The sequence below is a fragment of the Mustela nivalis genome, assembly GCF_964662115.1.
Source record: "Mustela nivalis genome assembly, chromosome: 5".
In the NCBI taxonomy this organism is placed as follows: domain Eukaryota; kingdom Metazoa; phylum Chordata; class Mammalia; order Carnivora; family Mustelidae; genus Mustela; species Mustela nivalis.
Window position 1 is genome coordinate 154,739,507 of NC_139024.1, and position 25,574 is coordinate 154,765,080.

The 25,574-nt window shown below is 42.8% G+C and overlaps 1 protein-coding gene across 11 annotated transcripts in view; it reads right to left on the reverse strand.

The window, feature by feature from the left end:
- Positions 1 to 25,574, reverse strand: part of CARMIL1 (capping protein regulator and myosin 1 linker 1) — a 297,975-nt gene that overhangs the window by 59,333 nt on the left and 213,068 nt on the right. For all 11 annotated transcript variants that reach the window (XR_014311992.1, XR_014311993.1, XM_082731456.1 and 8 more), the window contains exons 25-28: positions 18,733 to 18,861; positions 17,877 to 18,008; positions 4,000 to 4,175; positions 419 to 506 (exon numbers count right to left, since the gene is read on the reverse strand). Coding sequence is in view for 9 of the 11 variants with exons in the window: in XM_082731456.1 (XP_082587582.1) it covers positions 419 to 506; positions 4,000 to 4,175; positions 17,877 to 18,008; positions 18,733 to 18,861 (525 nt within the window). In the remaining 2 variants the exon portion in view is untranslated. The remainder of the gene's footprint in view (positions 1 to 418; positions 507 to 3,999; positions 4,176 to 17,876; positions 18,009 to 18,732; positions 18,862 to 25,574) is intronic.

Sequence of the window (25,574 nt, forward strand, 5' to 3'; positions counted from 1 at the left end):
TTCTTTGGACTCCACATATCTCCTTCCCCTCACCCCATGTTTTCAGGAATAGTCCACTCTCTGATGTGAGTCGGAGAGCAACAAAATATGCATACAAATGTTAAATGACCTAAAATATCTTAATTTTAGATCTCAGTCTCAGTAATATTTCTAAGCAAAACTTTGATCTGCATTATAAATGCATGACAAAATTTCTCAATACCATCACTTTTCTGTGCCCTTCCATTCCTTCTGGAGAGATTCTAACAAGTTCTAGAATTGTCTAGAAGCAATGTCAGAGAGGAAAAGTAGGATCGTGGCCCAGAAACCTGCAGAGGAGTAAGATGTGGGAAAGAAGCTGCCTCCCCAACTCCGAGACCGCCCGGTGTCACAGAGGGCCCCAGCCAGAAATCCCACTCCGGATGGGCACAGTACTCACCAGTTTGTGATGGCAGCGTGACAGCGCATCTAGGATTTCGTCCACAATCCGATCAGACAGGAAGGAGGCCACTGTCAGCTTGACCTCACTACGTGAAAGGCAAAAGGACACAGTAGCATTTTAATTTGTGCAAAGAAAAAACATCACCCACCGCTGATGCTATGTCGAGAAGGTCGACTGTGATTCCGCTTCTGTCTTTGAAAACGGAATATCGAACATTTGCACAGGGCTAAGGATTTCCAAAGATGAGCCTTAAACGCCACCATAAACACACAGGTAACAGACCTGCTTGGCCAATTTCAACCTGTCTCTGCGATCTCAAAACTCAAGATGTAGGGGCATAAATGAGAACCATCTGGATAAAGAAAAACTGAATGGGAACCAGATGCACTGTGTGGGCAGGAACAATTCCTCCACTGACATAAAGGAAAACAAACCTGGGCTGGAGAAAATAAGAAAGTCTAGTCTGATCGTTAAACTTGGGTTATTACTGTAATATGCATGTCCCCTGCCTTAAAAAAAAAATACAAAGCATTTTACCAATCCGGTGGTACCACACTGAGCTGCTTCTGCCATACTCCCCATCTTACTTCGACTGTTAACATATTCACCACTCTCTTGCCTTTTATGAACAGGTTACCAAATGTGCACCTTCAGTGTCCCTCATCTGACCTTAAGAAGGCATCCACTCGACACAAAGTAACCCACTAGTTAGTTTTGGGGTTTTCACTAATAAACAAGCCATGAGGGTCTCCGTCAGAAAGCTGGTACTTTAGTCTGCATTTTAGTTATCTGGTATTCCCAAGAATTCAAATTCCACCTGTTGTCTTTAGTCTGAATAATGCTACCGAAATGCACGTACCCATAAACGGACATGAACGCATGACACAGCTGAAGGGTGAGCTGCAGAGAGACAGACCCATGCTCCCGTATCGCCTCGTGAATTCAGTCTGGTTTTGTTTTTTTTTAAGATTTTATTTATTTTAAAGAGAGAGAGAGATCACAAGTAGAGAGGCAGGCAGAGAGAGAAGGGGAAGCAGGCTCCCCGCTGAGCAAAGAGCCCAATGCAGGGCTCGATCCCAGGGCCCTGAGATCATGACTGAGCTCAAGACAGAGGCTTAACCCACTGAGCCACCCAGGCGCCCCCAGTTTACTTTTGAAGTCAAGAATTATTCAAGTTTTTAGAGCAGGGAAAAGAGTTATCAAAATAAAATTATTTAACCCTAAAGCTAAGGTTGAAAGTCTATTTGTGGAACAGGGAAAAACCTTTCTAACCTAAAGGCAGTAATTTGCATTGAGATTATTTTTCTGCCAAGGCAGATTTCAGATGGCAGGGGAAAAACGGAGGCACTAAGTCTTTGATGTCTACATTAGAAATTTTCCTAGGCTAAAGATAAAACAGCGTCTCTTTAATTCCTGTCTCTGAAACAAGGTCTTGGGAGCTACTGGGCTTATCTAATACTTTACTTTATTATTTCCCAGAGGTGTCTACTGGTAAGAGTCACCTGGGTCTTATTTTTTTTTTTTAATTTTATTAAACTTATTTGAGAGAGAGAGAAAGAATGTGTGTGAGAGAGAGAGCATGAGAAGAAGCATCAGAGGGAAAAGCAGACTCCCCGCTGAGCAGGGAGGCCAATTCGGGACTCGATCCCAGGTCTCCAGGATCGTGACCCGAGCCAAAGGCAGTGACCCAACCAACGGAGCCACCCAGGCCCCCTCACCTGGGCCTTACTAAAAATACAGATTACCGGGTCCCACCGCAAACCTGGGGCAGGAGGGGTGGTTTAAGAGAGGAGGGGGACTGGGAATCTAATTTTGACCGGTACTTCCTCCCATTTTTTTAGGCATGTTTGGGAATTTTCTTCCCCAGAAAACTAGAGAACCAGTCATTTATTTCGCTCTTTCTCTCCCCCCTTCCATCTGAGTTGGGGAGGGGTGGCTTATCTGTTACAAATTGTAGCACGAAAAAGGATCCTTTAAAATGCACTCAAAAAAAAAGTTTCAGGATCGTTCTATCATTTTGTTACTGGATAATGTGCTTCCTTATTGAACTCCCAAACTGCAGACTTTGAGAAAAAAGGATTCCACCGAACCTGCGTGGGCACAGCTGTGTCTGCATGTATACACAGGTGGGGGCGTTAGTAGTTTCATTCCACATGTGCTCCGAGTACCGCATTATAAAAAGCTGAGCAAGGACTCCATGAACAGAGAAGTGATTCACTGACATGAGGAGTTCTAACCTGCTGGTCACTTTCCAGAATGAGCCCATCCTCAAAAGAAGGGACCGTATCTGACAGAATTTGGGACTCCAGTAAAGGTGTCATCTATTGGTAATTCAATCCAGTTGGACAGAAGGTTGGTGGCCAATGCATTTTTTTCTTCCTTAATACTTCAGGGGCTTCAATAAAAATCCTAAAACTACGGGTTGCAGAAATACTAAGCATACCTAGTCTGGGCTCGAGTCAATAAAATCATTGTTCTATGGCGTCCTGCAAATCTTTGAAAAGGCCTTTCATTGCTCAAGTCTTACTGTTCAGTTGAGTTGACCCTAGAGTTTTTTTTTTTGTTTTTTTTTTTTTTTTAGAAACCCCAACACACACACGGGACAGCTGCACCCTAGACCCGAGACGGTCGCGTTGCTGCAGAATTCCTCAGTCCTCGAAGTTTGACGATCTACTTTCCATAGCTAGGTTGTAGTCATCGTTGGCTTATTTTAAATCTCATTTTTCTCATAGGTTCTCATTCAGCTACACATTATTCATTCTGTGTTAACGCAACTCCCAATTCTTCAGAGAAGAGTTGGGATTTGTTTTGTTTTGTTGTTGTTGTTTTTAATACACTGAAGTATTCCTACCAAGATCCACAAACAGTTAAGAGAGGACACTTAAAAAATATTTCTAAATTTAGTTTCTAGCCCTCTGACTCCCCAGTGGAGAAACACTGAGAATTCGTGGACTATTATTCAGACCGCGCACCCCCCGCCCCACCCCACAGAGTTTCTAGTGGAAATCAAACACAGTTTGTTTGGTGATCACACCTTCTCAATATTCTTGGGTATCTTCCAAACTTTACCAGGCACAAACCTAGGTCAACACACCAGAGCGGCATCAGCACGTACCCAGTATCCAAACCCACCAAAGAAGACAGGGGGCAAATTCGGCCAGGTCCAAGTGGGCCTCCTCGCCTACCTCCAGACTGTGCCCTTGCTCCGAACAGCACAGTAGCAGAAAGCAAGCTGCAAGTTAGTAATTTTTTAAAGGTGGAAGATAAGCTTCAGGAGGAGAAGAAAGGGATTACAAACAGGTGCACCCCTCCCCCACCATTAAAAATCAAACACTTAAAAGAGCAGAGAGCTGTAGGCTCCTGAGTAAGGCAAGCCTATCTCTGGTCATCTTGTTTTGGAAATGTATAAACCTGGACGTTCCTGCACAGCTCCGTTTATACACAATTACTGCCCCTGAGACATGCCGAACCTGGTGATGCCGTACCTGGTGATAGCCAACAGTAACTAATGTCCCCGGCTGCCTCGACTGCGTTCCCAGGAACCACAGAGCCTCGGTTTCTTAACGTCATAAACCTACCTAATTTTGTTGAGGATATCGATTCCAGACTGCTCCAACAGGACATTTTTCACAAAAGTCCGTGGAATGGAAATCTTTTCAGTGCTGGCGTGAATCAAGTCTTGTCGAATGTGGGCTTTCTTCATCACATTGGGACAAAGGTCCTCGGCAGCATCGACCATGGACTCCAGCAACACCTGTAACGCAATGCAGTGGAGGGGAGAGGTGACGTCAGAGCACAGGGCTGGGGGAGAGGTGACGTCAGAGCATGGGAGTAGGGCAGAAAGCTGAGAGCTGGTTATACCGAACCCTGAGCCCTCCCAGAAGAGGGATACAGAGTCTCGGAGCACGACCAAGAATTCTGAGCTGCTCCTGAGGCACCAGTGCTGGCTGGCTGATCGCTGGATTTATTGCTTTAAATCACCGGAAGCCCCAGCCGAGCTTTGGGCTGGCATTTGAAGGGTCACGGTGTGACGGCTGCTTGTAACACCAAAGCACTCAGAAGAAGATGAAAGAAGACATGTATCAAGCCTTTATACACCAACTTACCGGTAGCACCGGACTATTCTCTCTGCTGCTAGAAAAGAAAGTGCCAGATACCCCTGGAACATATATCAAGCGTGAACTCTTGCATGATTTTACAAATCACAGAAACCCCAAATCGAACCCTTCAACAGCTCTGTCAAAACATAGGTGGTGAAAAACCCACCGATGTATGCTTTTAAAAGAAAAGCTTTAATGTTCAGTAAAGTTACAATTGTTACAAGACACAGCATGAATGACAAGACAAAAACATTTAGCGGGCACTTGACAGAGAACAATCAAAACTCTGGAGTTTGCAAAATGTTTCTGCACCTTTTATCCTTCTGACACCTGTGAGATGGGGGAGGAGGTGCTTTTCATGTGATCACCATTTTGAAGCTGAAGAACGTGAGCGGGGGAAGTCAGACCATTTGCGGGAGTTGGAGGATACGGCTGGGAGTGTGGACAAGGGCACAAAACGCACTAGCGTGAGACCGAGATCTGAGTCCTCATGGAGGGACACTGGCTGTTGCTGATTTCTCCATTTTAATTTCCTCCTGTATAAAATGGCCAATAAAATAGTTCTTGCCTCCTGAGATTACTGACGATAAAATAACATTATAACACTTGAAGTGTTCAGCGTGGTGCCCAGCACGTGATAAAAATTCAGCCTGCCACAGGTCATATTAGGAATGTTTCCAAGGATGCTACTTTCAACAGTAAGATCTCAGTGTAGGGAAGCCAGCTTGATCCCGTCACTAGACAGGGAGAACAAGGACGAATGAAGCCTGTTACGGGCAGACCGGTCCCGTGCTCTGTCAGCTCACGTATTCACATACAGGCCCCCACCTACTAGTAACACCCCTCATTCTGCTGCGGGATGAGCAGTAGAGCAGCAGGCTGTGTATAAAGATCTTCTGGAAAACCGGGGAGGATGGGGAGGAGGCAGCTACCTGAGAAATTTCCAAAAGCAATTCATCTTCTGACAGCACTCTGGCCCTATTATAACGCTAATTACTGATTTCACAAATCATTTCAAGAAGGCTGCAAGCAATGCAAATACATCGGTTTAAAACAAATTACTTTCCTCTTTGGCATGAGAATAAACAGACTCTGGTCCAGACTGTGTGGCATCCAGTACTCTGATCAGAAAAACCTCGGGAACCAGCATGCTATTGGGATTCTGTTAAGTTCATCCATATGCTTGTGACCTTCAGAAAGGTTCCTTCTGCATGACAGCGCAAATTTAGCTAGAATGAATCTCACACCTAGAGGGGAGGCCTGGCCTCCAGTGTAGACCCTGACATGAAATTTCTGTGGAATGCAGATCTCTGCATTCTCGCTACAAATTCATTTCTCTGGCCTCTTTCTGCTTTCCAAATTGATAAATGCATGACTTCAACCCTATACAAAGCAATTTCAGCCTGCCCTTGGCACTCAACTCAACAGAGGCTTTGGACTGAGTCCCTACCACCCCCTGTAGCCCACCACTGACCAACACGAGAATACTGTATTATCCCACCGAAGAATATCATCCATGGTAGCCTTTGACCCATATAATAGCCTTCTAAGTGAAGGCTGGTTTTCACAAACCCATTTTATAGCTAAGGAAATCGGGTCTTGGAGAATAGTAGCGACTTGCTTGAGCTCACTTAGCTGGTTAACGGAACAGGTGAGATAGGGTCTCGGACCTTCAGTTTGCTATGCCAGGGACCTGCTTCTAGTGCCCGTGCCCATTGTTCTGAGGAGCCTCCCTTTCCTCTCTCTTTATAACTTACAATTTTCATCCCTGTTCCCTTGGGTCAATGGTACCCAAGGCTTCCATGGTAGACATTCTGGTCATGGGCTTGGTAGAAAGGGGAGAAAAAATTACAATAGAGCCTCTGACCACTTCTTGGTATCCAGCCCCCAGCTCAGATTCTAGAACAGAAGCTCCTTCCAAGTACCATGGCTTCCGCACACCAAACCATGTTCTCCAACACCCAACCTTCCCACAGTTTCAAATAACTACCTACATTCCAATGATTCTCAATCAAATGTTTATGTACAACCACCTACATAATCCAGAACATACACATACGTACATACAATGCAGTCTAAACATTTCACCTGCATTTTCTACCATGAATAGGTCAGTTGTAACACACTTCATCCTCCCCTCACCCTCCACTAAACAGTAACTACAACAGCAAAATCCAACAGTTCACAAAGTTTTTATTGTGATGGTACCAGACGAGATCAGAAATTTTAGTCTTCAACCCTGTCCACCACATCTACCTCAAAAACATGTTAAATTTACTCCTATATGCTTCCTCAAAAGCAGAAGTAGGTCAGAAGATTATTCATTAGCACAGAATAGAAATCTCCAAAATATCCAGTAATTGCTCAGCTTGCTAGTTTCATTTCTTGTCCTATTTCTGTATTCCCCTTCTAGCTATTCCCATTCAATTACAGTTGAAGTTTCCCATATGTTGGCCCAGGCTCCATCCCCAGGCTTTGCACACACCATTCTCCTGGCCTGGGATCCTTCTTTCCCTCTCTGTAGCCAAAATAAATGGTCTGTCGTCCTCCATACTCAGCTCAGCTCAAGTATTACCCGTTGAACAGACTTTCTTGCTCTTCTCCCCTTAAGCCCTCTATACCCCAAGCTTTGATGACACTCCTTGGTAACCATACAGCATCTAGTGGAGACTTCAGAAATTAAAAGTGTCATAAAACGATCAAGAATGTAGCACCTTGTAACCACTTGGGGGTGTGAAAGAACCCCTCTGAGACTCTCATCCAGAAAAATAAGTCTAAAACTTAGCATGTAATTTTAGAAGTTCGTCAAGAGCTAAAGGCACCAGATTGCAGGTATACAACTTGTACCGCCATTGTGAAATCCTACCCTTTATTGTCTAGCACACTTTAAAAAAAAAAAAAAAAAGATTTATTTATTTATTTATTTATTTGCAGACAGAGATCACAAGTAGGCAGAGAGGCAGGCAGAGAGAGGAGGAAGCAGTCTCCCCACAGAGCAGAGAGCCTGATGTGGGGCTCGATCCCAGGATACCGAGATCATGACCTGACCCAAAGGCAGAAGCTTTAACCCACTGAGCCACGCAGGTGCCCCCTTAGCACACTTCTTGAACAGTCTCTAAAAAACTAAAAAATCTTACAAGCCCCGGGACTCACTAAATGTGGGTACTAAACAGTCCATCTTTTCTCTACTAATCTCTCTTTCTGTTGCATTGGTTTGTCTACTTTTGATTACTGTCCTAATTATGATACATCTTAATATACGCTAGGGTAAGACTGTCAACCATCTTGTTTTTCTTCGTAAGTGTCTGAGCTCTTTTTGAGCACTGCTTTCCCGTATATTCAGAATCAGCTTTGTCAAGTTCTGTTAAAAACCCATTGGAATTTTTACTGAATTGTATCCAATAATAGATGAGTTTGGGAAAAACTGACATCCTGTGATGTCTCTTCTATCCATAAGCCTGACACATATTTTACTTTGTTTTAGACTTTCATGAAAGACCTTCAGTCAAGTTTTATAATTTTTCATCACTGAGGTGTTAAACATCTTTTTTTTAAATTTATTCTTAGGTACCTTAGATTTTTCTGTTGCTATTTAAAAGGTTAATTATTTCTAATGATATTTTTGAACTAGTTTTTGTTGACATATAGAAATGCAATCAATTTTTACATATTGGTGTAGCTCCAGCAACTTTATAGTACTAATCCTAACAATGTACCTGCAGATTCTTTTGGGGTTTCTAGGTAGACCATCATAAAATCATAAAATGTACAAATCAGAATAATTTTCCTTCCTTCTTAATCCTTATAATTTTCATTTCTTTTGCTTGTCATATTGCATTGGCTACAGTCTTTAATATAATGAATAGAAATTATAAAAAACATCTTTGCTTTCTTCCTGATTTTAAAGCAAAGATTTTTATCTTTCCCCCCAATTTATTAAAAAAAAAAATCCAGACCTACAGAAAAGTTGAAAGAGTGAGATAATATTCATATCCTTTTCCTGAAACTTAGCAATTGCTAATAATTAGCAACATATGCTTTTCTCTTTCACTGGATCATTTGAAAGCAAGTTAAAGGCATCAAGACGCTTCCTTCCTAATTTTTAGCTTTAGCTCATTAGTTTCCAGCCTTTCCTCACCTCTGATATTGGCATTTATAACCCATGTATTTCACTCCCTACTAGTTTAACTGAAGTTCAGAGGTTCTTATATTACTATTAAACTTATCATTTAATTCTGAATATTTTCTTATTTAAATCATATTTTTGCCTTTGACCTTTTGGTTATAAGTAATTCTTAGGGGACTCCAGGTGGCTCAGTTGGTGGCTGTTCTACTCTTGATTTCTGCTCAAGTCATAATCTCAGGGTGCTGGGATAGAGCCCCATGTCAGGCTCTGCACTGAGTGTGGAGCCTGTTTAGAGTTCTCTCCCTCTGCCCCTCCCGTGCTTATATGCATGTGTGCACTCTCTCTCTCTCTCTCAAATAAATTAATAAAGTAATTTTAAAATCAGTAAACAATTGGATTTTTGCCCAAATTTTGTCTACTAAGTTTTAATTTGTTTGAATTGGGACTAGAGAATATGGTTTTTAAAAAATCATTGCGATGTTCATTATGACCTCCTTAGCATTTTTCATAGATATTCCAGGTATCCTTAAAAGAACTAATATTATTCTGGTCCACTTGATCAGAACTGAGAATTCTGGGGCACCTGGGTGGTTCAGTGGGTTAAATCCTCTGCCTTCGGCTCAGGTCATGATCCCAGGGTCCTAGGATCGAGCCCCACATCGGGCTCTCTGCTCAGCAGGAAGCCTGCTTCCCTTCCTCTCTCTGCCTGTTTCTTTGCCTACTTGTGGTGTCTGTCAAATAGATAAATAAAATCTTAAAAAAAAAAAACAAAACCTGAGAATTCTGTTGCTCCAAAATTCTTTTTTTAGTATTTAAACTGAAATGTTCACTTCCTTAATGTATTATTATTTTCTTTATTCTTTTCTTTTGAAGTATAATTAACAGTATATTAGTTTCAGGTGTACAATATGATGACTCAGCAATTCTATACATTTCTCAGTGCTCAATAAGGTAAGTGTACTCTTAATTTCCTTCACCTGTTTCACCTCCCCCCTCTGGTGACCACCAGTTTGTTCTCTGTATTTAAGGGTTTTTTTTTTCTGTTTACTTTGTATTTCTGTCAATTTGTTTCTTAAATTCTAAATATGAGTGAAATCATATGGTATTTGTATTTTTCTAATTAACTTACTTCACTCAGCATTATACCCTCTAGGTCCAACCCTATTGTTGCAAATGGCAAGACCTTATTCTTCTTTGTGGCTGAGTAATATTCCATTGTATACATATATTACGTCTTCTTTATCCATTCATCTCCTGATGGACACTTGGGCTGCTTCCATATATTGCCCATTGTAAATAATGCTGCAGTAAGCATAGGGGTGGATGTATCTTTTTTTGTTTTCTTTGGGTAAATACCCAGTAGTGGAATTAATGGATGGTATGGTAATTCTATTTTTAACTTTTGAGGAATCCCATACTGTTTTCCATAGTGGCTGCACAGTTTATATTCCCACCAACAGTGCACGAGGGTTCCTTTTTCTCCACATACTCACTCATACTTACTTCCTGTCTTTTTATTTTAGCCTTGTGTCAGGTTTAAGATTTGACTTGCATTGTAGGTTTGATTTGCATTTCCGCATTTCCAGCATCTTTTCATGTGTCTACTGGCCATCTGTCTGTCTTCTCGGAAAAAATATCTATTTAGGTGCCCTGCCCATTTTAATCAGATTATTTGTTTTTTGGCATTGACTTGTAAAAGTTCTTTACATATTTTGGATATTAACACCTTATCAGATACATCATTTGCAAATATCTTTTCCTATTCAGTACACTGCCTTTTTGTTTTGTTGATCATTTCCTTTGTAGTACAAAAGCTTTTTATTCTGGTATAATCCCAAAAGTTTAATTTTGCTTTTCTTTTGCCTGAGGAGACATATCTAGAAAAATGTCTCTATGGCTGATCAAAGAAATTTCTGCCTATGCTTTCTTGTAGGAGTTTTATGGTTTCAGGTCTTGACATGTAGGTCTTTAAGCCATTTTGAGTTGATTTTTGTGTGTGTTTTAAGAAAATGGTTCAGTCTCATTCTTTTGCATGTAGCTGTCCAGTTTTCTCAGCACTATTTGTTGAAGAGCCTGTCTTTTCCCTATTGTATATTCTTGCCTCCTTTGTCATAGATTAATTGACCATAAAAGTGTGGGTTTAGTTCTGGGTTCTCTATCCTGTTCCATTGATCTGTGCATCTATTTTTGTGCCAGTACCATACTGTTTTGATCTCTATAGATTTTTAGTATATCTTGAAATCTGAGATTGTAATACCTCCAGCTTTGTTCTTCTTTCTGATGACTGTTTTGGCTATCTGGGGTGTTTTGTGGTTCCATGCAAATTTTAGGATTATTTGTTTTAGTTCTGTGAAAAATTTCGTTGGAATTTTTGTGGGGATTGCATTAAATCTGTAAATTGCTTTGGGTAGTATGGACATTTTAAAAATGTTGGTTCTTCTAATCCATGAGCATGGGATAGATTTCCCTTTGTTTATGTCATCCAATATTCTCTATCATTACTTTACTTAAATTTACTTCACCAATTACTGGTAGTCATTTTCAAAGAGTTCTACCATAATAGTGAATTTGTCAATTTCTCTTTGTAATTGTATCCACTTATTCTAATATACATGGACCCATAGGATTAGACGCATACCTGTTTGAAATTACATATTTCTGGTAAATTGGATCATTCAATGATCTGTTTTATTTCCAGTGATGCCTCTTCTGTTGTATCACTAGATCTGGATAGGAGCATTCCTCTGGTGTGGGACTGAATCCTATATTCCAGGATGGTTAGGTTCATTGTCACCTGCCCATCCCCGTGGCTGTGACAAACCAAAATAATCTCAAATACTTCCTGATGCCCCCTAGGTATACAGTATAACCCCTGTTCAGTGCCTCTGTTTCAGTGGTTACATGAGAATTTTAACATGGATACTCTACTTCCTGTCTCAAGCAGCACTGTCCAACAGAACTTCCTGAGATGATCAGAGCGACCAACAGGGAGCCACTAGTCAGACACAGCTATTGAGCACTTCAAACACGGCCAGTGCAACTGAGGAACCGAGCTGGAAGTTTTTAAAATTTGATGGGAGCTAAAATTTAAATGACCACAAGTGGCTAACAGAGAATACATTGGACGATATAGGTCTAATGCAAATGTCTTAAATCTTTTCCAGACCATGACTGGGACCCTAGACTGGTTTTCCTCATTCCTTATTGACTTAACTACTCGCTTCTAATACTTTATTTTTCTTCTTAATTTTATAGCACAAATGGGGCAATAACACTGTTGATTATACTCAGTGTTGATTATACTCAGTGTTGATTATACTCGGCGTTTCTCTTTGCCCACACTCGGCATTTGCTCTGCTTGTTATTCTTTCTTGCATCTCAGACTCTCTCTGATAATTTTTCCTTTGTCCCAAAGTATATGTTTTTTCTTAAAAAGAAGTATTTATTTTAGAGAGACAGTGAGAGGGAGAGGGGGAAAGGGCAGAGGGAGAGACTCCTCGACTCCCCGCTGAATATGGGTCCCAATGTGGGGCTCCATCTCATTACCCTGAGATCACACCTGAGCCGCAATCAAAAGTCGGATGCTCAACTGACTGAGCCACCCAGGTGCCCCAAGTATATCCTTCAGGTGTTTATTTAGTCTTGTCTAGTTAGAGTAAACATCACAGTTTTTGTTTGGATGAACGTGTTCTCATTTCACCTTTATTCTTAAAAACTAGGTTTTATTGGATATATCATTCTTGGTTTATACTCCATGTTCTCTCAGAAGCATGAAGATATCCTTTTCATGGTCTTTGGCTTCCACCCTCTGTTGATTTGGGAGCTCTCTTGTCGGTCTTAGTATCGGTCTTTTTAAAGTAATATGGTTTTCCCCTCCCTCTGGCTCCTTGCAATGCACTCTCTTTGTTCTCAGTGCTTTTCACTTCCTGTTATGTGGTTCTAGACAATGGATTTGCTTTTATCTCTCGGACACGGGTTTCACCCGACTTTCTGAATTCAAAGATTCTGGTTATCAGTGCCTGAAATCCTCAGCCCTCATCTCCTCAACTGTTACCTTTTGCTGTTCTCCCTTTCCTTCTGGAAATCTAAACTAGGCTTATGGTACACTTTCTCACTCTAACCGCGCTTCTTAACTTTTCTTACACAGACTTCCTTTTGTTACTCTACGTTATCCTACCTTCAGACAGTTTGAGTTGAACAGGCAATGCGATCACTGGAAATGCGATCATCAGATTTCACTTTGCCTGTGAAGGTAATTAGGAGGGTATCTCCTAACTGTAAAAATAACTAACAATACTCAGAAAACTTACATAGCATTTGTAAAGTAAGTTGGCAGCTACACCCCCGTATTCTGCTTTGAGCCAACACTTACTGCCATCTACTACCAGCAAACACAACCTCTGCACTTAAGTGCCTGATGTCTTTCATTTGCTTTAAGAAATAAGTAGAGGGATGGGGCGCCTGGGTGGCTCAGTGGGTTAAGCCACTGTCTTCAGCTCAGGTCATGATCCCGGGGTCCTGGGATCAAGTCGCGCATGGGGCTCTCTGCTCAGCGGGGAGCCTGCTTCCCTTCATCTCTCTCTCTGCCTGCCTCTCTGCCTGCTTGTGATCTCTCTCTGTCATATAATTAAATAAAATCTTAAAAAAAAAAAAAGAAATAAGTAGAGGGAAACAAAATTCAGAGAACCCAAGTGAACACCTGCTAAAATGCCATCAACACCCCTCAGGACTAATTTCCTTAGTAAATCTGAAATTGACCAGTGAAGTATTTCACAGGGTGTTCCAGGAGTGAAATCATGAATTTCCAAGGCCAAAACAAGCACTCTAAAATTTAAGTCCCAAAGGGAAAAATGAAAGTTTCTTTTAAGTTAAAACACTCAAATCTCACTTATTCATCTACTATTACTCCAGGAATAAATGTTAGGATCAAAAACAGGGAAAACAGGAAGAGAGTTGTCTTTTAAAAACACCTAAAACAGACCAGCCCAGAGAAAATATCGCCTCTTCTCAATGAAGGAATTTCTCCAAATTTAATTGCTTTCTTCTCCTCCAGATAGTCTGCTGAGAAGGCTGGTTGGTTTACCTGGCCATTCTGTTGCTTTTCTGAAAGGGTATTTCTGAAAGATGTCTCAGAGCGCTATTTGAACTTATTATTACCCAATATTCAAAATGTTTACTGCTGACCTTCCTGCAGGACAGTGCCTAGACAGTGCCTAGAAAGCTGACTTACAGCAAGATCAGGACATAACCTCAGGCCTACTTGTCCCATTTTTTAAAAAACCACTGTAATAAGATCTTAATTTTTACGAAATAATCCACCCACTTTAGCTTCTGCTAGTGCAACATACTAATTTTAAAGAACCTGGGAAACAGAGAAAGGGCTTTTTTAAAAAGCTAAAGTAGATACTAGTAATGAAGTAAATAAAGACCACTGTGGTTTAGTGAGAAAGTCAACATGGAATTATAATGAAAACATTTTTTCCTACATCGTTTTAAGAAAATCAAGATCTTGAAAGGCTATATACATATACAAATGGGTAGGGTGCCTCAGTGGCTCAGTCAATTGAATGTCCAGCTCTTGATTTGGGCTTAGCTCCTGATCTCAGGGTCATGAGGTTAAGCCCCACCTCAGGCTCTGTGCTCAGCACAGGGTCGCCTGTCCCTCTCTCTCTCTGTTCCTCCCCCTGCTCTTTCTCAACTAAATAAAATCTAAAAAAATAGACAAATGGGTATTTTTTTTGTTTAAATAGTAAAATGATGTCCCCTTGTTAGTAAGTCCGAAGGAAACAGAGAAGACGTGAGCTGCCTAGAGTCTGTTGAAAGAAGTCTATTGTTCCCAGTTCCAAGGAAATTAATGAGTAACATTTAATTAAGAAGCTGTGATTGAAGATTTGCAATGATTCCTGCCAGACATTCCCAAAGGGAAAGGAACTTGGAACTCAAAAGGACTGAGAGTAAAGAAAACAGGCGAGTGGGGACTACACAAATGGGCCAAGGAGGAGTCGGGGACCTCCGAGAGCCATGAGAACAGAGAGAAGCAGGCTCTGAGGTTTGCAAATAAGGAAGCGTTGATGGAGAACATGCTGATACTGACAAGGGGTCAGAAAGGCCAGCCTCAAAAAAATGTGGGGAATGTCTATTTACAGAAAAATATTCTGCGTCCTAAATAGACTGACATTAGTGCAGGCTTTGAACAACTCAAAAGCCTTTTGCTTCAGACCTCCGCCTTCTACTCCCTTCCAAGAATGAGGGGCAAGTCAACTAGAACCCCTCGGTGCACAGAGGAGAAGGAAACGTGTGATCGGAGACTCCTCGGTCAGAAGCTGTTTGGCAGGGATGTTCCTGATGCAATATTCCACCCTGATTTTTTGGATTTTGGGTGTTTGTTTTGGTTTGGTTTGGTTTAACTGAAGTTTTATTTCTCATTCCCATAAAGTCCACCTTAGGACTGTGGGATTCTGCAGAATAGCTTCTCTCCATGCAGGGGGCTCAGCATTCCAAACGACTCTCAGTTTCTGGCCCTTTTTTCTGCACGGGCCTCCACGACTGCGCGGGAAGAGCCCAGATGTTTCACGCCGACTTCGACACCAGCCAATTCTCAGTACGTGAGGAGTGCTCACGGAGACTTTAGAGGAAAACATTAGATGATAGATACGAATATACAATTTAGAAAAGAAGAAAAACCAACAGATAATAAAATTACCTGACTTATACTAGCTATTAAAAACAAAACAAAGGCCAAATAAGATTTTTCTACTCCTCTAACCTGACAAATAGGAACAGAAGACTACAGTAGGGTCGGGGAGGGTGTGGCAGTGGGAACACTGGCTGCAGATGTAGAGGAAAGTATAAAAGGTCCCATCTGACCTGGAAACGCGCCAGTTACTGGCATTTACCCTACCTGGATTAATTAGAAATCGGACCATAAATAATGGCGGTTGTGAGGTAACAGAAAATATGTATAATGCTCTCCGGCCCCAGTTCCTGGCACAGAGCTCCTGAAACCCTTGCAATTTCCCGAGAGAAAACACTAGAAGCATCTTCAGTTCTAAAATCTGGCCTGTGACCCTGATTCCTGACCTAGGCTCCTAAAACCCTCGTACTATCCCAGAGGCTAGAGTGTCTGTTCTAACGAGGTGACGCAGGGTGGGCTTCTGAATGGTTCCTGATTGGGGACTGGTCCCCGAGAGACCAAACACCACACTCAGAAGGTCGGAATTTTTAGCCCTGCTCCCCGTGTGTCTTGAGAAGGAAGAAGGGCTGAAGATGAAACTAACGATCAGTCATGACTACGTGATGAAGCCTCCATAGAAATCTGAAAAGGACACGTTCAGAGTTTGCAGAGTGGTGAAGACCTGGAGGTGTGGGAGGAGGGGCGCTCCAGGACAGGTAGCCCCCTCCCCCTGCCCAACGATCTTGCCTGGTACACCTTTTCCCTTGGAGGGTTCGTCTGTACCCTTTATCATATCCTTTCACAAAGTGGTCAGCACGTTTCCTTGAGTTCTGTGAGCTGCGCTAGTCAATCAGTCGCACCTGAGCAGGGTGTCATAGGTGTCGTGGGAACCTCTGACTTAATGACACAGCCCGTCAGTCAGAAACACAGGTGGCAACCTAGACTTGACCTTGGTGTCTGAAGTGGTGGTGGGGGGCAGTCCTGTGAGACTGAACTCTCCACCTGGGGGGGGGAGGGTCTGAACCTTCCCCAGGGAGATAGTGTTGGAATAGAATGAAGTTGTCGGACACCCAGCTGGTGTCCCTGAGAACCACTTGGTGGGGGAAGAAGCCTCACACATCTGGTGACCGGAAGTGTCCTTTGGCATGAAAGCAAAGGTGAGACACGCACAGGTGAGTGGAGGTTTCCAAACACATTGGCAGATCCAGACAATGAACTACTATGTAGCCATTAAAATGATGGTGATTTTTCACTTATCTGGAATTGTACTCATGCCGTTGTACCGAATCCAAAAAGCACTATAGTCTATACGAACAATCGTGCATTTGGACACAGAACATTTGGGAATTCACTGGAATGTTAAGAGGGATGCAATCCCTGGGATTTCAAGTGATTTTTTCCCGTTCCTTTCTTTCACAGTTGTTAGTATTATTTAAATGCTTCACAGACTAAATTTCCTTTTTAAAATAAAAAATAAATAGCAACGAAGATCGTTTCCTTCCTACATACTGTATCCTTCATGGAGGATGAAACAAGTGCCATTAGGTAACAAATGAGCTGGTGGAACTCTGCGCCGACGGGCCTGTCCTCCTTCTGCCCCTCCGCCTTTACTCACAATGGATGCAAAACACCTACATTAAATAAAAGAAAGACGACTCACTCCAGTCTCTCTCTGCGTTACATGCCCAGAAAGATAAGAGGGGCTTAAACTTCTAAATAATCCACAACATTTTCTCCTTCATTAATTTAATTTACAAGCAGAGTAATTATCATGTTGTGAAGTTATTACTGAGTCCCACATCCAATCCCCATGAGCTGAAGCAATCTCATTCTCAGGAGAAAACTGACCAAATAACTATAGAAATTGAGACATGTTTTTTTAAGGCATCCTTGAACAGGCAGAGCAGAAATGAGGACCACCTTCTGCAGGTACAATTTCTCTGTGTAGTTGTGTTTCCAAGTAACCTTAAGAAAAATCTAGTCTCAGGTTACATTTCAGAGAATTTTTTTTCTTCCCCAGTCAGGGAGCCTTTGGACGAGTCTCTGCAACTTGGGTTCCTTGTTGCTTCATCTAAATCCCCGTCCTTGTCTTTCAACCAGCTTCTCATGAGGACCGTTCGTTACCCACTCACCCAGCGGGAGGCCCTCTGTAGCATCAGCTTCCAGTTACCGTCAATGGGGCTCCTGTCCTCCGGGCCATTCTCTAAATCAGATGTGATGCCAGAAGATATTTTTTCCCTAGAACAGCCTTCTCTTCCTGTCTCGTAAGTGGAAATCCATCATTTGCTTATCAATGGCACCTTGTAAAGTGCATTTAAAGATTTTTCCATCAAGAGTATCAATTTTCTCGGTTTGACTTGCTCTCATTAGGTAAGAAGTTACTCCCACATTTGTACACAAAGTTCAGACAGATCCAGTGTTACTACCAGTGCCTGTGGGGTAGGTGAGCGCACACATATACAAATTGCAACCACAGAAGTCATTACGGTAAGAAATGCTGTCACACACAGCTCTCCTAGCGATTTCCCGCTCCAAAATAACGGAAACTGCACACACCTTCAGTTGCTCATCTACGACTCTTGTCACTTCTCCAGCCATGGACTCCAGAGTTTCTTGAATGGGACCGAACGACAAGCCACTGGCCCCCGCCCAGGACGCGCCACCGACGTGGTACAAGTTTGGTAACAACTGTAATAAAAACACAAATAACCTCTCGGTAACTATGTAACTAAGTACCGGAGTCACTGTGGAGTTAGTGAAAAGGGTAAGAAACATTATGAGAGAGGCTCTGGTCTTGATCAAAAGCTTCATACAGATGCGTAAACTGTAGAGTTCAGGATCAGTATGTTACCTCAGTATGTTACCTTCCCATCTTCCTCTGCAGAATGAAGGTATTTGACTAAGGCTCATGATCGTCCTCCTGACAATACTCGAGGGCTATGTGAGTCCAAGAGCAGAGCCAGGCCCAGGCCCCAGGCTCTCTGGCCAGCCCTGCCCCGCCGACCCTCAGTCTTTTCTCCATGAAGCCAGACTTTGGGGACCAAATCCCAATTTGAAAGAAGTTTCCTTTTAGAGGTGACAGGGGGGAGTTTCACCCTATCAGCTGAGAAGAAGAATACTTTCAAGTGAGCTGTTGCTCGTGTAAACTACAACTCTACCCCTTAGCTCTTCAGGACCCGATGACAACCCTTGTCAGCACAGGGGCCCCTACTTCTTATTCTGTGTTTTGATGACTGGTAATTAGCCCAGGGAACAGAAAGGAGGCAAAGAGGAACTCCCCTCACTCTGCCACTTGTCAGTCACCTTGACATTGGGTAGAAAGCTAGAAACAGTTGGACCTCATTTGTAGAACTGAAGTTTAAACAAGCGTTTTATTACACAAGACTTTCCCGTAGCCTGAAGTGAAACTCACCGTTTTAGAATTCTTCGCATCACGCATGAGCCTCTCTGCTGACTTTAAGTCTTCCTGGACAGCGTCTCCCGCACAGTTTCGTAAAGAGTTGAGATGGTCCTGTACTTTCACACATATTCTGTCAATCATCTGCTCCATGCCGTGAGAAGGACAGCAAGCACCCAAGGCAGCATAGCCAATATTCAGAGAGAAGAAAACATGGACTGAATGAGGACAAAAACACCTCTTAACTAGAACATTCCAGAAGGTAGCTTTCGGCCAGTTATTAATTTATCTGTTCATATCAGCAGCGTTCGGCAACATTAACTCCAATAAAAGCTCAGGGACTTCAGTCCTCTTTCCTGCCTTAGGAAATGCAGCACGTAGAACCAAAGTGTGTACTTCTGGATGATTCTGTGACATTTCGCTAGATAATAACTCTCCTTCATTAATTTCTATTAAGTACCCTCTGTGACAGACACAGTGCCAGGTACTGAGGAAACAGAGAAATGGACTGTGTAATTTGGCAACGGCTGAAATGACAAGATGGTGTCCACAGCCAGTTGGTCTCAGTATTACAGAATCATAAGATCTCTGGAAATTAGTATTTTAAAAAAGATTTTATTCATTTATTTGAGAGAAAGAGAGCATGAGCAAGGGGAGGGGCAAAAGCAAAGGGAGAAGCAGGCTCCCCCGTGAGCAGGGCTCAATCCTGGGACCCTGAGATCATGACCTGAGCCAAAGGCAGACGCTTAACTCACCGGGCCACTCAGGTGCCCAGAAATTAATATTTTTAAAGCTAATTCAATTATATTAGGTACTTCCCCATATAAATTAAAAAGCCACTCTTCTGCCCAAAAAAACACATTGAGGTTTTATTATTTTAACACAGGCAATAATAAAGTTGATAACATTTAGTTTCTATTCCGTGAAAGCCCCTCTCCCAGGTTAATCACATCTGAATCATTTTCAGTCACTCCAGGGACGTAAGCGTGAAACCCAGAGGGAAATGGAAGATCACTACTGGAGACAAAAAGTACCAGAGATGGGCAAGATTATGTCCTTTTGTATTTGCATTTACAGAGAAGAGCATGAAGAAAGCTAAGAATTCTAATGAAAGAGATAAACTGTGGTTTACAAAGTCTCTCCAGTATTTTGCTCAGAACTGCAGGCAATTTCATGGTCTTAAAAAATTACTCCTTCTTCCAGAGACCTCACATACCCAGAGTCCTAGCCCATCTGGGCATTCACTCGGCAGAGGCGGCAATCTAGTGATATTTTTTTTTTAAGATTTTATTTGTTTTTTTGACAGACAGAGATCACAAGTAGGCAGAGAGAGAGGAGGAAGCAGGCTCCCTACCGAGCAGAGAGCCCGATGTGGGCTCAATCTCAGGACCCTGGAATTATGACCCGAGCCGAAGGCAGAGGCTTTAACCCACTGAGCCACCCAGGTGCCTCCTAGTAATATTTTTATTTAAATTCACACTTGCTCTATTTTGAATGATTTGAAATAACCACCACTGGAAGCCAAAGTCAGCCCTCCTTCCCCCATGAATTCTGTGACAACAGAGACTTGGGCCCAGCACCAGAAGACTTATGGTCTAAATAAGTAGCATAAATGGTAGCATCACCATCCCTCTTGTCCTCCTGTTCTAGAAAATCTGTTTCTAACATTTACCCCATCTCCCTTTCTAGGGTATTAGGAAGACAACCCAGTAAAGTAACACCACTCACAGCACCTATTCCCTGACACAGGGTCACTAAGTCAACATTAATGTACATTAAGAACAGCTCCTATTACCATCAAATGTCCTGGGGTTATAGATGTGAAGGACCCGGAGCTCCCCACAGGAAACAGAAGTTCTATGAATAATGCTTCTCACTAAAATCTAAGCTCGTAGGGAGCAATCGTATCTTAATTTGATGCGTTTTCACAATGCCCTGCAGAGAACTAACTATAGGTTTCAAAATATCTTCTTAATTGATGTAAAGTCTAACTCTTCTGTTGTATTGATCTGAGCCTCCTCAAGCGAGGAGTCATCCATAATTCAGATCTTCCCAAGAAGAATACTTAATTTCTAGAGACAGACCACATACTACAAAAGGAACTGATACAGCTCTGAGGCCACATTTGAGAGGCCTGTGGAGGAGGCACTGTGAAGTGGGTCATCCTGAACAATCAGGAGGCCAAAGAGACTCCCGAAACGTGTGCGGTCCCCAAGGAGACAAGTTCCCATGACCTCAACACCATGTTCTGTAAGTGGAATTTGTAAATTACATCCACAAGAAACATAAAAATTTAGTTCTTCCATTCGAGTAGGACATAAAACCTCCCAAGTCTCAAAGGTCTGTCTGAACACACAGTTACTAAGGTTCGGAACAGCCCAAGAGGTCATATCCAGATGCTTCACAACCAAAGAGCTCAGGGCCCAGGAACGTTAACCTACAAAAGGATGACACAAGATGACTGTGTGGAGAGCAAGTCTAAAATTCTGACAAGAACTCGAGGATTTTGACTCTCAGTTCATACTGAAGTTCCTAAGGCACACAAATGTGAGGAGGAAGGGAGTCGGGAAGCCGGAAGACTGTCATCCCTTGGGCTGGCCCGCCACATGTCTCACGATAGGTGACAGCACCCACGCTCTTCATCTGAACGGCCACTCGGTGCCTCGAGCCCCAGCAATCTACTCTCCTCACGCAGCCCGCTGAAGTTGTTAACCACCACCGTCCATCCGTGCGGCTCACGTCCCTCTGAGGAAATGTACTCTGTCATTCTTGGCCACGGTCATCTTTACGTTAAGTCCTAATCTGTCTTCCCATGTCCCCTGGGACAGACCCATGACTCTCCCTTGAGAACAATAATCAATGGCAGGCTCGCTTCTGTGGGACGGTCTGGCACACGTCTGAACGCAGGCAACTCCTCTTCCCTAATCTGCTTCTCTTCAGGCTTCACGTTCCTGGTTCCTCTTGCCACTCTGCTATGGTGACAGTCTCACAGTCCCCAACCCTTTCCACCCCCAGGCCCCTTCTCTGCATTGTCTCTTCCATCTTGGACCCTCACAAAATACCACCCCCCCCCCAAATAAAACTGATTGTAACCCAGGGGAAGGGGATCGGAAAGTTAAGCGGGGCGGGCACCTTCCTTACTGTAGCAAGCATACCTCCATTAATGCGGCACAGGTCAAGCTGGCTTCTGTGGCAGCTAAATCACCACTAGCTCACGTCACACCCGTTGGGGACCGATGGGCTAAAGAACCCGAAGTTCAGAACTTAGAACTCCTAGTAATAAATGCCATCCTTGGTTGCTCTCCACTTGTTATAACCGTTCCAGCAAATGCCACACTTGCCGAGAAATTTCATCTTTCTCCATGTCAATCTCTTTAGCCGATTCAAGAGACAGACTGAACGCCTAAAACCAAATGCGATACCGTCCTGAGTAAGATACACCTTATATCACCCAGTGACTGAGAAGCCTGGAAGTGGAAAGAAATATTCACATCAACCGTAACTCAAGCTAGAGAACTCTCCCTAATAAAACACCCATAAGGGCACCCACATTTTGTTCGTCTTGTTCTGCCCAAGCTCAGCTCTGTTTCCTACAAGGGTGCCTGCCACATACTTAGAAGTATGGAATGATGCAGGAATGATACACAGGAATGATATGAAGATGTGCAAGATTTCAGCCAAGGGAGGGAGCCCATCTAGCCGAGGTTGAAGGTGGCTTTTCAACTGGGTCCTGAAAGATTTCTACAGGTTGAGAAAGTCGAAGGGAATTTTAAGCAAAAGGATAAGCATAAGCAAAGGCACGGGCAGACACCTGCGAGGACTATTTCCTGATTAGGAACAGAGCACTTTATTGTAGGAGACAGGACTGGAACGTTCAGCTAAGGCAAGAGAGTGTGAGACCCAGGCACAGGCTAAGGAGGTGGAACAGGGTGTACGGGGTATGGGGTATCCCGTCCCGGCTCCTGCCACAACCGTGAGGTCTACAGATCCTTACCCCGTAGCACCTCGGTGACTCAGCTTCCCTGCCTGATGCAAAGGACATGGGCTATAGAGAGCAGAAGGAGACATGGAAGGTGGATACACCAGTTCCCACCGTACTTATGAAAGAAGACACAGAAGTGAGTTGAGAAAAACACCTGAGCAAGAGGGCTGGCAATGGAAATGGGGGTAAAAAAAAAAAAGAGGAACAGCTGCAAAGACACTTGGAAGGTCAACGGGTGGCCACAGCGACCATTGGCTGGTGGTGGCAAAGGAGACATCTAAGATGGCCACAAGGGTTCTATCCTTGGTGATGAGGCCATTGAGAGAAATGGTAAAATCAGGAGTTCCAGAGATAAATTTTGTCTTAGTGACCCCCTATCTCAGACATGCTGAGCAAGTGTTGATAAGTAAAATTTGCTGGAAAAAAACAGGGATAGACCCAGGAGTTCCCCACAGTTGGAGCATTAAAATGGTAAGGGTAGATGAAATAGCTAAAGGAAAGAAGTACTAAGTGCAAAACTTAGGAAAGGGACTGCAGTCGGAAGATGAAAGGTTTAAGAGGCATGTGGGAAGGAGACAGACAGGACCCAAGAGGAGCAGAAAGATATTCAAAACGGCACATTGTCAGTGAATGAAGCAGTGAGTCTTCGGAAGGATGAGGCAAGTCAATCGTGACGATATCTGTGACAGTTAAGACTAACAGCAGCAACGTTAACAGTTTACTGGTGACAAGTCAAGTTCTTCTCATGCTTTATCTCCGTGAATCCCCCACAGCATCTTCAGAGTTGTCTCCCTGGCTTCACAGATGAAGAAACCAAGGCTGGGACAGGTTTAAGTGACTCACATCAGTTCACGCCCACAGGGAAAGCAAAGCCCGTCCTTCAGTCTGGGCCGTCCGCACTATCCTGCCTCCTCTCATGAACAGATGAGGGAGAAAAAGCCCAGGGACTTGGTGACATTCACCACGGAGAGAGCCATTCTGGTACAGATAGGGACACATCTGGAAAGGTTACGAGGTGATGGGGTAGCAAAGAGGTCAAGCAAGTACAGAAACTCCACATGTGAGGCAGGAGGGGAATGCACTGGAAAAGAGCTAGAGACACTAAAACTGCCTTCTACCTTTTTAAAAAATGGTCAGCAATGTTTATGAGTGAGAAGAGTGGATTTCGGCAAACTATAGGCAATTCTAGGCCTGTTTTAATTTTTTTTATTTTTCAAAAGTCTTTATATTTTGCGAATTCAGTGTTTAAAAAACAAAAAACAAAAAACAAAAAACAAACCCACATAGGAAAACAGACTGGAAAGAAATAAATCAAGACCATGTGGGTGAGGGTGTGCCCGAGACTGCCTTTATAAATAAAGCTTTATTCATTCATGCACACAGTGGCTATGGCAGCTTCCGCTCTCCCAGAGCAGAGCTGAGCTGTGATGTTGCTGCAGACCTTACAGTCTGCAAATCCGAAAATGTTTACTTTTTGTTTTTTTACCAAAACGATATGCTAACTTCCTGACGAAGAGAGTTTATGAGCTGGATAAGAATATGAAAGCAAAGGGAGAGTATGGTATCTTAGAATCTTAATGAGAATTCTTGGCTACCCAGCTGGCCAGGACAGTAGTCACAGAGCACCTATTCTTTCTGTATTCAGATTTCTGGAAACTTCGATAAGAAGTTTCAGTCTCTTGGAGATAAATCTCTCTTAAAGTAACTGAACCAATTAAAGTCTGAAAACTGCTAATCATAACGTCCTAAGAAATCCCCAAAGAGAAAAGGTGGAAATATACCTACTACACAAGGACTCAAATAATTCAGACAGATGTCACCCATGCAGAATTAAACATCCGCACTACGCCCCCTGTGTCCCATTTCCTCGAGGCTGAGAAGACGAAACTTACTTTTAAGGATTAGCATTAAAGGTTGCTGCAGTAATTTTTTTGGATGGGTAAAATCCCCTGCGATTGAGGGGCAACGTTGGAAGGATACTGTAGTAAGAAGAGCCCGTATTATGGCAGCTCAGAAAGGAACCCAAGGCAAAGACTCAATGTAAGATTTTAGCACTCTCACTGCTTTTAATGTTCACCACTAAAACCAGGAAGTAACAGTAAACCATAAAGTGCTAAGCTAATATTCGTCCCTTACAGGGGAGAAAAAAATAGATTTTTCAGGCATTGGTAAGGGAAACATTTTGTTTTCTTTCTCAAAACTCCCCGCTACCTCACCAATATTCATAATTATCATTTTTCTCTTTTTATTTTTATTTTTAAAGAGTTTATTTAACAGACAGAGATCACAAGTAGGCAGAGAGGCAGGCAGGGGTGAGAAAGCAGGCTCCCCGCTGAGCAGAGAGCCCCCCATGCCAGGCTTAATCCCAGGACCCCCGAGATCATGACCAGAGCCAAAGGCAGAGGCTCAACCCACAGAGCCACCCAGGCGCCTCCTTTTTTTCTCAATATACATCGTTTTCCTATTTCCTTTACAAAGAATACATATTTGCTGTAAAGGTTTCAAAGAACACTTTGAAGTATATGAGACTGAAATGCACCTAAAACCTCTTGAGGAAACCCTCACAGACCTCTATGCAGACCTATGCGGTCTTCCAGATAATTTCACCCACTTGGGAGTAATATGTGACGCTTTTATCGTGGGCACTTCTCTTTCATTCTCTTTTAAGAAAAAGCAACGACAAAAAATTAAAATGACATTTGCACAAGGTAAGAAAATATTAAACCATTAAAAAAAATGGGTCTCAATGACAAACTCTGCCTACCAGTCCCCCTGCTGAGATAAACACTTTTGGAAATCCGCTGTTTTTTAAAATTCTTCTGGTGGCTTCCATTTGAAATTTAAATAGTAGACTTACATTTGTATTTTAATTTCA